The 12,041-nt window shown below is 46.7% G+C and overlaps 1 protein-coding gene across 1 annotated transcript in view; it reads right to left on the bottom strand.

The window, feature by feature from the left end:
• The window catches only part of LOC124606610 (L-ascorbate oxidase-like), a 134,920-nt gene that overhangs the window by 105,914 nt on the left and 16,965 nt on the right, over positions 1 to 12,041 (bottom strand). Inside the window, exon 3 of the mRNA XM_047138595.1 lies at positions 8,529 to 8,755. Coding sequence (XP_046994551.1) covers positions 8,529 to 8,755 — 227 coding nt within the window. The remainder of the gene's footprint in view (positions 1 to 8,528; positions 8,756 to 12,041) is intronic.

Here is a 12,041-nt window from a genome sequence, read left to right as displayed (position 1 = left end):
AATTGCATAAGTCAGACCCCATCTTTGCCAAACATGTGCTGAAGGAAGGACACAAATACCAAATCCACACAGAAGTACTACACGTAGCCAACAAAGGAGAAAACAAAGCGTGTTAGAAGCACTTGAGATAAACAGACACTTAGCCCAAAATCTCTAGCTGGTTCTAAATGATCATGTACAGCTGAGCACATTACCACTTTTAAGCTTCACATGATGCTATCAACCAGTCACATACCCACAAACCGCCACAATGACACATAATGCTGCCCATTCCTATTCCTCAGGCCATAAACTTCTACAATATAACTTGTAATACTTCTCTGCCATATATTTTAACCATGTACTATGTTCAATACAGTCCACTGAATAAAAATATTATTGACAATGTAAAATATGTTTGTTTCTCAACAAAGGTTGCGAGTGCTCAGTTACAGCGTCATAACCATTTATTCTGTAATAACGTAAGATTATATATTCTAATTATTGTGTATAATACTGTCCATTGCTTAGAGTTTGGTTTCCATTGAAAAAAAAAGTTTCTTGCACAACATAAATGAAAAGTATTCATTTTAACAGTATCTCAGAAAATAAAATCCATTTAACCTGTAATATTCCGTACTTTAATTATTTATTGTACTTAACAATAGCCATTGTGTAAAATGTAATTTCAAAATTAAGAAAGAAGTTCGGTGCACAACACGCTATACAAGTGATTGTATCTTCACCTATAATGTTTTAATGTTTGGTTACCTAAAAACCAGTGTCCCTTCCAGACACTAGACACTTGTTTCCTGAAGATGGCCTAATAAGCCGAAAACTGGTTCGAAATAAACAAAAATCAGTAGAAGAAAAACTGTGCACTTGTTATTCAACCTTAAGTATGGAACTGCTCTACCAAGAAGTACCGGAAGAATCCATAAATAACATCAGATATTCTTTCAACCCGTGAATTTTTATTTCGTTTCGTCCTCAGCTTCTGGCTGCTTCATTCTTTTGCCAGGCGATGTATCTGCAAACCGCATTGCTAAATTCATCTATTTAACAACACAGAAACTTGAGGTCAACGAGTAAACGTGACCCCTTTAAACTGTGCGCTGACAGTAGCTGCCATAAGAATCGATTATTACGCAGTTGATAAATAAAAAAAATATAATAGTTCGTCCCACCGCCAAATTTCTATACCATCTATACGAGCAATCACAAAGGTTTTCATTCCGAAAAATTCTACGAGGGGCTTTCAGAAAGTAAGCTCCGATCGGTCGCGAAATGGAAACGACTATGAAAATCCGATAAAGCTTTGCACAGATGTGTTGGGTAGTGTCTCTAGTATAACCCCAGTTAGCATCACGTCGCTCTTCTCATTTCTGAGCTCGCAGTGAGTGCGTAAAGATGTCTAGAAAATAGTGTCTGCCGCCAAGTACGAGGGCCTGGTGAGAAATTTCGCCTGAAGCTATGCAGCTAACATTACATAACTGTCATGCTGTTTCTTCTTCAAGACAATTCTCAGCCGCATTCTGCAGGGGCAATGAAGATGCTCCTGCATCGTTTTCAAATGGAAATGTGAGATTACCCACAATACAGTCCGCAATTGTCTCCCCCTGAGTTTCATCTCTGGTCACATGAACCGCTGTCTTTGAAGACAACATTTTGACACAGACAACGAGGTGTAGGCCAGCGTGGAGAATTGGCGGAAAGCACTGGCGGCTGCCTTCTATGATGAGGCTATTGGAAAGTTGGTACAACGCTATGACAAAAGTCTAAGTCAGAACGGCGACTACGTAGAGAAGTAGCTGAAAGGTGTAGCTAATTGTTACAAGTAAAACATTTCTGACGTTCACTGTGGTTTCAATTTGGCAATCAATCGGAGCTTACTTTCTGAACAGGCCTCGTAATTATTGGCCTGTTAGCGGAACTTAAGGTATGAGGGGGGCTCGTTGTTCGTGCCTGGATAGTTCAGTCGATAGGAAGATTGTTCACGAAAGGCACGGTTCCGCATAGAAGCCCTGATCCGGTGTGCAGTTTTAATCTGTCAGGATGTTTAAAAACAGCGCACATTCCGCTCCGGGGTGAAGTATTCACTGTAGAAGTGGTAATCAGCCTGCAAATGAAAGCCGCAGAGACGCATACCGAGGGCTCAGTACTTGTAATATACCATTTGCTGACAATGCCTGTGTGCTATTTCTGTGGCCATTGTCTGTGAAAGGGCCAGTTTCTGAGGAGGGGGGAGGGGGAGGGTGTTTCTACAGTGTGGAACGGATGTGTCGGTCTCTCCTTAATCCTCATAAGTGGGCAGAGATCTTGGCAGGCGGGGCTGGCTGACTTAAGGTCGAGTGATATTTGCTATGATGATCGGCGTTTTCCAACACTTGCAGGAAAACTTCTGAAAGTGCTTAACAGGAAGTAGCACATTACAGAAGCACCGTAGGCGGGAACAGGAAGTGGCCAATGAGAATGCGCCTGATTCGGATTGGCTGGAATGACCAAATGTTAAACAATTTCGTGAAGTGGTCTGGAGGTGGCGAAATCGAGGTGTACGAGGTGCGAAAATAAAGTAATAAGAGTGATTTTCTTTGCAAGATGTGGCAACCCTGCAGGCTTGTGTAGCCACAACATCTTTGACCTCGGTCTATAAGCTGCTTCTAGTCCAAACAGCACATCGACGCAACTGCTCAGTCCTGAGAAGTGACGCGCGGGATTAGCCGAGCGGTCTGGAGCGCCGCAGTCATGGACTGTGCCGCTGGTCCCGGCGGAGGTTCGAGTCCTCCCTCGGGCATGAGGGTGTGTGTGTTTGTCCTTAGGATAATTCAGGTTAAGTAGTGTGTAAGCTTAGGGACTGATGACCTTACCAGTTACATTTGAACATTTAGTCCTGAGAAGTGCTATAATAAGTTAACACGTGTTAGTGTCTCTCGTCACGGAAATGTAACCACATAATACTGCGCAACGAAATGGCATTTCTTTTTGCGTTAAATTGGGAGAAAACGCGACGACAACTTACAGTAAGCTTCAGAAGGCTTTTGGAGAGGAGGTTATGTCAAGAGCTCAAGTTTTTCGTTGGCATTAAATGTTTAGTGAAGGCAGAATGAATGTTGAAGATGAAGACCACAGTGGACGACCAGCAACCTGCTTGTGTGCTTCTTTGATTCCAAGGGAATTATTGATAAAGAGGTGGTGCCTCGTGGACAAACAGTTAACCAATATTACTACAAAGAAATTTTAGAAAGACTTCGCAAAAGAGTTCTTCGAGTTCGTGCCAACATTGCTGATAATTGGATTCTACATCACGATAATGCGCCATCCCATACTGCTCTGTCAGTACAGCAATTTTTACCCTCAAGACAAATTTCAGTAACACCACAGCCACCTTATTCACGAGATATCGCTCCGTGCGACTTTTTTCTATTTCCAAGACTCAAAACGGCGGTCAAGGTACACCATTTTCAAACAACACAAGATGTCCAAAAAGCTGTGACGAGGGTCTTGGAGGATATTACAGGAGATGAGTTCGAGAAATGTCACCGTCAATGGCAGAAGCGCTGGAAAAAGTGTGTGCAATCAGAAGGGAACTACTTTGAAGGGGACAAAACTAAACTTGACTTAAACGGTAAGCAACATTTTTTTTTTTTTTTCACGTCAGCCTCATTACTTTATTGTCGCACCTCGTAGAAGTCGTGTGTCGTAGAGGATGGAGGCCGTATTTTCGTAGTGCCCTTCAGAAGCTGGCACAGGGTATCTTCCATAATCAGTAGAGTTATTTCTTGCAGTAAGTGAAACTGAAAGAGTTCGAAAGTGCGTTCCGTGCGCCGTCACGGATTTGCAGTTGAACTTTCCGGTGTTCTAGAAGAGAGTTGACTTTAGGTGATCGCACACATGCTAGGTTCGCAGAGTACTTATATCAGGCTGCGAAGCCTGTAGTTAGCTGGACGATAGCGTTCCAGTGAATAAGATGGATTTTTCGAGGTTTCGTAGAAACCAATAAAGTACATTTGTGCCCGAGAAAATTTGAGAATGATATTTTTGTGTGATTATTTCCTACAGACTTTGAACTATGTTACTGTTTTGTTGTTGAGGTGATTTTTGGTGGGAGTTGTTAGGAGCCAATTTGAGACAGTGTACTAAACTGTTAGCCGGCCGGTGTGGCCGAGCGGTTTTAGGCGCTAGTCTGCAACTGCACGACCGCTACGTTGCAGGTTCGAATCCTGCCTCGGGCATGGATGTGTCTGATGTCCTTAGGTTAGTTAGGTTTAAGTAGTTCCAAGTTCTAGGGGACTGATGACCTCAGATTTAAAGTCCCATAGTGCTCAGAGCCATTTAAACCATTGTTTGAACTAAACTGTTAGCGCTGATTATATTCCAATACAGTGTTCGGATCTCGAAATATTCCTGACAGTAGTTGGACTGGTACAGAGCATTAATTATTGACTTCGCGGTAGTGAACTGTTTGACCCTCTCTCGCAGGAAAATACGAAGCTGGCAATTCTTACTTACTTGGGGGATTCATAAGTAACGCGACACTTTTTTCTCAAAGCAGGTTGGTGTTATTCAGGACTCGAACACACCATATTATTCCGCAATCTTTTCGCTACAAAATCCTACTTTTGAACGTAATCCCCGTTCAGTGCGACGGCCTTATTCCGCCTCACTGCGATGGCCTGTATTCCCACATGGTACCAGCGTACTGGTCGATGTCGGAGCCACTGTGTTGCTGAATCAATAACCTCCACATCACCCACGCACTGCTTCCTTTCTAGGCCCACGCAGGTGGAAATCCGCAGTTGCGTGACCCACGCTGTAAGGTGGATGAGGAAGAAGAGTCCAATGAAGTTTTGTGAACTGCTCCCGGCTGCGCAGACTTCTTTCCGCTAATGCGTTGTCACGGAGAAGTTCGTTTGCATTTCTGTGGCGACGAACGCTCTGCCCTAACGTTCCAATACTGCAGGAGTCACAGCTGTCTGCGACCGAACGGCACGCGTGAGACGGGACGAGTAGGCGCGATCTTGTTGACACGATCAGAGATGCCTCGCCCAATGGATTACCGTGCTTTTGTTCACTTACAGCTCTCTGTAGACATTCTGCAAGCGCCTATTAAAATCTGCGATCCTCGGCTTTTTCGTCAGAAGAAACTGAATAACTGTTCTCTGCTCGGAACGCATCTCCATTACAGACCGTAGGGGCTGAAGTGGGAATATTTCACGATGTTCCATAACAAATTCCGTATTTTTTCAACCGAAATTGGCCGATAAAAACAATGTGTTGCATCACTTATTGAATGCCTATTGTAAACTGTTTTTATGTGTGTAGCAGCGTAGACTAAAAAGGTGGATCAATCAACAAACGATTCCGATTAAATCTGTGGAGCACATCATGTTCGAGGGGCGTTTGAAAAGTCCGTGCAAAGTCCGAGAGATGGCACCACTGGTGCGTATCTGTGTCATCTTTAGTTAGTAGCATCTTTGGAAAAAACGCACACCAAGTTCCAGCCATTTCGGTCTATTTCTTTCTGTTTGGCATTCGTGTGAATCAAGGAAGTCGAGTGATTGTCAAAAAATGGACGAAGAAGAAATTCGTGTGGTGATGAAACATTACTTTATGAAAGGCAAAACGCCTCAGGAGACTAAAGAGTAGCTTGCTAAACATTGCAGTGACTCTGCACCTTCGATTAGAACAGTTTATAAGTGGTTTCTAAAGTTTCGGAGTGGCCATATTGGCACAAGTGATGCTGAACATTCTGGACGCCCTGTGTAGCTTACGACTCCAGAATTCATTGGTAAAACCCATGATATGGTGATGGATGGCAGAAGAGGTAAGATGCTTGAGATTGATAGTGGTGTGGGCATCTCGAATGAACGGGTAGATAATATTTTGCACAAACATTTGGACATGAGAAAGCTTGAACAAAATCGGAATCGTGTGAAGTGTAGCAAGGATAGTTTGCAGCTGTTCAGGAAGAATCCGCAGGACTTTAAGCGTCATTTCGTCACTGTGGATGAAACATGGATACATTACTGTACTCCTGAGACCAAACAACAATGTAAACAATGGGTTACCAAGGGAGAATCTGCACCAAAAAAGGCGAAGACCAGTCCTTCGGGCGCAAAGGTTATGGCGACTGTCTTTTGCTATTCGCAAGGGATAATCCTCATCAACTAACTGGAAAATTGTAAAACTATTATACACTCCTGGAAATGGAAAAAAGAACACATTGACACCGGTGTGTCAGACCCACCATACTTGCTCCGGACACTGCGAGAGGGCTGTACAAGCAATGATCACACGCACGACACAGCGGACACAGCAGGAACCGCGGTGTTGGCCGTCGAATGGCGCTAGCTGCGCAGCATTTGTGCACCGCCGCCGTCAGTGTCAGCCAGTTTGCCGTGGCATACGGAGCTCCATCGCAGTCTTTAACACTGGTAGCATGCCGCGACAGTGTGGACGTGAACCGTATGTGCAGTTGACGGACTTTGAGCGAGGGCGTATAGTGGGCATGCGGGAGGCCGGGTGGACGTACCGCCGAATTGCTCAACACGTGGGGCGTGAGGTCTCCACAGTACATCGATGTTGTCGCCAGTGGTCGGCGGAAGGTGCACGTGCCCGTCGACCTGGGACCGGACCGCAGCGACGCACGGATGCACGCCAAGACCGTAGGATCCTACGCAGTGCCGTAGGGGACCGCACCGCCACTTCCCAGCAAATTAGGGACACTGTTGCTCCTGAGGTATCGGTGAGGACCATTCGCAACCGTCTCCATGAAGCTGGGCTACGGTCCCGCACACCGTTAGGGCGTCTTCCGCTCACGCCCCAACATCGTGCAGGCCGCCTCCAGTGGTGTCGCGACAGGCGTGAATGGAGGGACGAATGGAGACGTGTCGTCTTCAGCGATGAGAGTCGCTTCTGCCTTGGTGCCAATGTGGTCGTATGCGTGTTTGGCGCCGTGCAGGTGAGCGCCACAATCAGGACTGTATACGACCGAGGCACACAGGGCCAACACCCGGCATCATGGTGTGGGGAGCGATCTCCTACACTGGCCGTACACCACTGGTGATCGTCGAGGGGACACTGAATAGTGCACGGTACATCCAAACCGTCATCGAACCCATCGTTCTACGATTCCTAGACCGGCAAGGGAACTTGCTGTTCCAACAGGACAATGCACGTCCGCATGTATCCCGTGCCACCCAACGTGCTCTAGAAGGTGTAAGTCAACTACCCTGGCCAGCAAGATCTCCGGATCTGTCCCCCATTGAGCATGTTTGGGACTGGATGATGCGTCGTCTCACGCGGTCTGCACGTCCAGCACGAACGCTGGTCCAACTGAGGCGCCAGGTGGAAATGGCATGGCAAGCCGTTCCACAGGACTACATCCAGCATCTCTACGATCGTCTCCATGGGAGAATAGCAGCCTGCATTGCTGCGAAAGGTGGATATACACTGTACTAGTGCCGACATTGTGCATGCTCTGTTGCCTGTGTCTATGTGCCTGTGGTTCTGTCAGTGTGATCATGTGATGTATCTGACCCCAGGAATGTGTCAATAAAGTTTCCCCTTCCTGGGACAATAAATTCACGGTGTTCTTATTTCAATTTCCAGGAGTGTAGGTACATATTATTCATCGATATTGGACCGTTTGAAAGACGAGCTACAAGAAAAATGCCGGCGATTGGACCGCAAAAAAGTCCTTTCCCATCACGACAGTGCACCAGCACACACCTCAGCAGTTGTGGTCGCAAAAGTAATGGAAATGGGATTGGCTCTGAGCACTATGGGACTTAACTTCTTTGGTCATCAGTCCCCTAGAACTTAGAACTACTTAAACCTAAGTAACCTAAGGACACCACACACATCCATGCCCGAGGCAGGATTCGAACCTGCGACCGTAGCGGTCGCGCGGCTCCAGACTGTAGCGCCTAGAACCGCTCGGCCACCACGGCCGGCGGAAATGGGATTCCAACTCGTTTCGCATCCCCCTTATTCTCCAGACTTGGCTTTCTTGGACTACTGTTTGTTCCCCAGTTTGAAGAAATGTCTGGCGGGACAAAGATTTTATTCATATGAGGAGGTCATTGCAGCAACTAATAGCTATTTTACCGTCTTGGACAGTTCCTATCATTCGGAAGGGATCAACAAATTAGAACAGCGTTGGACGAAGTGTATAAGTCTAAAGGGAGACTATGTCGAAAAATAAAAAAGGTTTACCGCAAACACGTAAGTAGTTTTTATTTTTGCACGGACTTTTCAAACGCCCCTCGTAATTTCTCTCGTGCGCTGTACATCGCCAAGAGTGTTGGGATTCCGCCTACAGCGTGCAGTAGGACTCGTTGCTACGCTACGGAAGCTGTGCGGCAGGGACGGAAGGGACGTTTCTACATCTACATCCATACTCCGCAAGCCACCTGACGGTGTGTGGCGGAGATGCATTACAGGTGCATATTGTTCATCATAATTGGACCGTTTGAAAGACGAGCTGCAAGAAAAATGCCGGCGATTGGACCGTAAAAAAGTCCTTTCCCATCACGTTTGGCACTGACCGTGACGATGCCGCGTCCGTTGATGAGGAAGGCGTCCGGGTTCTGGCCGGCGCGCCGCTTCCGGAGCCCCGGCAGGCGGTGGTCGGCGGCGGTGCGCAGCCAGTCGGTCACGACCACCACGTGCGCCGGCAGGTCGTGGTCGTAGAGCCGCGCCTCCAGCCAGGGGTCGCGCGACCGCGCCTGCCGCACCACCAGCGCGCCCACCACGCCCTCCAGCTTCTGCACGCCTGCGCAGCACACAACACCACCACCAGTGCCGCTGGAGAGCGCTGCCTCTGCAGCACTGTCTCAAGCACTGTTCTGAGTTACTCGTCTTTTGTGTCCTCGGAGTCTTTCGCGATGGCATACACGAATAAAACGTTCGCGGTTCTCAAGACGCGTCAATTCGAATAAAATCCTCGAGCTTCCGATGACCATCTCCGCCATCGTCGTCAGGAGTTCACTGACTCCCGGAGCTCTTAAGGTTTCTCACTTATATAGGCAACATGACATTATCAGCAGCAAATCAGACAGTCCCACTGCGGGGCGCGCGCGTACGTCGGCCCGGGCAGCTAATGGAGCTGTTGCCCATGGCAGCACCGGCATGTGTCTCTATTAACTGTCTGCGTGATGTTAAGGTGCGCACGTGACCAGCAAAACCCCTAAATCTGTCTTTAAAAGAGCATGTGTGTGACGAGCTTGCCAGAAGCCAGGATACCAAGGATCAGTTACAACAGCCTTGGGCCATCTTGCCTCAGGAGAGCACACAAAGACTTTAAGACTCCATTCCCAATCAAAGGAGCTGCAACGTCATACTGATAAGTGGGCTAAAAGGGACAAGCTCTTTCTAAATTTGACTTGATTCTGTAACCACTGAAATTGCAAACTGCCTCAGTCTGTGATATTCATTTCGTTTCCTTCTCCCCTTGCTTTGTCAGGCAGTGCATTTTTAACAGTCACATGCGTAATGATTTTTGAAATCGAAAAAAAATCAGTTTTACGACAGTCAGACTAAGGCCATGACGATGATGGCAGAGGCAGTCATTTTTCCCTTTATTGTTATTTCACCCTGCAAACCGCATATGAGTGGGGGTCAGCTGTAAACAGTAAAATTTTCCGCTCTTCAGCCCAGCGAATGAGAAAATATATAATGAGCACTAGAAACAAACATTAGGGCTGCTTTTCTATTTTCAATTAAAAAATGAAAGACAGACGGCTAAAAACCGAAGGTATATACATTTTAAAAACACATCACAGAATGGTGAAATTCGTGTGATAAAGAACACCGAAGCACCGCAGCTTCAGTTAAAATTTCAAGGACCAGCACCGGTGATGAGTATTCTGAGAGGAGAGTATGTATGTATTCCATAGGCTTGATGGGTGCGGTTAAAAGACAGGGGTGTGTGAGGTAGGAGAACTATGGAGATAATAGGTAGGAAGTGAGACCAATAGTGGGAACATAGATGGCGGGAAAGCCTGAGGGTGACGATAGTGTGATCTGTGGGTAGGATAGTGATTACAAGAGGATAGGGATAGGGATGGATGGAGAGGGTAAACGAGAGAGGAGCTCTGATGTGGAGTGGAACAGCTGGGGAAGAAGTAAAGTTGGTAGAAGCAACAGCTATTGGAGTAAATACCACTGCCAGAGAGAGGGAGCTGGTTGAAGTTGCGTTTGGATAGGATGTGGAGTATGCGTAGGTGTGTGTAGGTGTAGGGATGGAGGGCTGTCTGTGTAAGAGCATGCCAGCAGACCAGGGCTTGTGATCAGAGAAGAGACAATGAGATTAATGGAATCTAATTTGCAGATAGAGATGCAGAGGCGTTCAATGTGTGTGTGAGGAAGGGTGAGAATTTGATGAGACGGTACAGGATTCTTGTGGGGAAGATAAACGGATATGGAAAGTGGTATGGAGCACATGAAGTTTGAGAATTTGGAGAGACATATACAACTTTTGTGGGGTGGAAATCCATGCAACATTTGCGTAGCAGACGATGGTTGGGATCAGTGGCGAATAGTGGAGGAGTGTAATCGCCAAGTTGGGCCTGTTCATAGTTTTAGTGTATTGCGGGCTTTCTGTTGGATGGTTAGCAGGTAAGGTTTCCACATCAATTGCCAGTTAATGGATAGTCCAAGATATTTTAGTGTGTTACTTAACTGGCTAGAACGGTAGTAAATTTCTAGGCGGAAGTCATGGAAGAGGAAAGTGTGGGTGGTTCCTCCTATAATTACTGCCTTGGTTTTGAAGGTGTTGAGCCGGCGAGGGTGGCCGAGCGGTTCTAAGCGCTACAGCCTGGAACCGCGCGACCGCTACGGTCGCAGGTTCGCATCCTGCCTCGGGCATGGATGTGTGTGATGTCCTTAGGTTAGTTAGGTTTAGGTAGTACTAAGTTGTAGGGGACTGATGACCTTAGAAATTAAGTCCCATAGTGCTCAGAGCCATTTGAACCATTTTTTTCGTTGATCTTGAAAAGCCTTTTTTAACCGTGAGGTAAACTGATTGAGGTGGATTTGGAGGGATCATTAGATTTTCTGTAGTGCGGCATAGAGAGCGAGGGTATCAGAATCATCAGCTCGCTGAAGGAGGTGGACTGGACAGGGTGGTTTGGGCTTATCAGCACCGCGTTACGAGGGAAGGCCGAAATGCACGCGTTTTAGCTCACGCAGGCTGGCGTGAGGAGGGAAGAACTATACTGACGCGAGGTCTGGAACATGACAAGGAATTAGAATTCAGAAAGCGGACGTAATTAGTTTGATACTTAACTTTAATCCCTTAATGATGAACGTCGCTCTTGACGGTACATGATTCACAATATTATCTGTTCAGAATACATAGTAATTATAGTAACTGAATGTGGCGCCTTGCTAGGTCGTAGCAAATGACGTAGCTGAAGGCTATGCTAAACTGTCGTCTCTACAAATGAGAGCGTATGTAGACAGTGAACCATCGCTAAAAAAGTCGGCTGTCGAACTGGGGCGAGTGCTAGGGAGTCTCTCTAGACTAGATCTGCCGTGTGGCGGCGCTCGGTCTGCAATCACTGATAGTGGCGACACGCGGGTCCGACGTATTCTAACGGACCGCGGCCGATTTAAAGGCTACCACCTAGCAAGTGTGGTGTCTGGCGGTGACGCCACAAGTTCAAGAGCTGATGGATGCACTGTGGGAGGATGAAGACCTTGCCAAACAATGAGGTGAGGCAGATTGGAGGGAAGGGCGTACGAAAGAGGTGTCAGTATGGGGTTTGTGCAGATGGGGGCTACGAGGAGGTATCAGGAGGCGTTTTGTGCGGTTTGAGGAAAAGTAGGATTTTGGAGATTGAGCCAGTCATTGAAACCTTGCGATTTTATCCGAATGTGACGTGGTAAGTTGAAATAGAACTTAATGCAAAATTTTGTCATATGATGACATGATGGAGATCGTGGCTGTTGTTGAAGGCAAATGTTGATGGTGTTGGAACAGCAACCAGCCAGAAATTTACCTATGCAGTACTATATGTATATTTAAAAAAATACTTCATAATTAATGTAACAATATC

The sequence above is a fragment of the Schistocerca americana genome, chromosome 3, assembly GCF_021461395.2.
Source record: "Schistocerca americana isolate TAMUIC-IGC-003095 chromosome 3, iqSchAmer2.1, whole genome shotgun sequence".
In the NCBI taxonomy this organism is placed as follows: Eukaryota; Metazoa; Arthropoda; class Insecta; order Orthoptera; family Acrididae; genus Schistocerca; species Schistocerca americana.
Note: the sequence above shows the minus strand (reverse complement) of the source record. Positions and strands in the feature narration are given on the sequence as shown.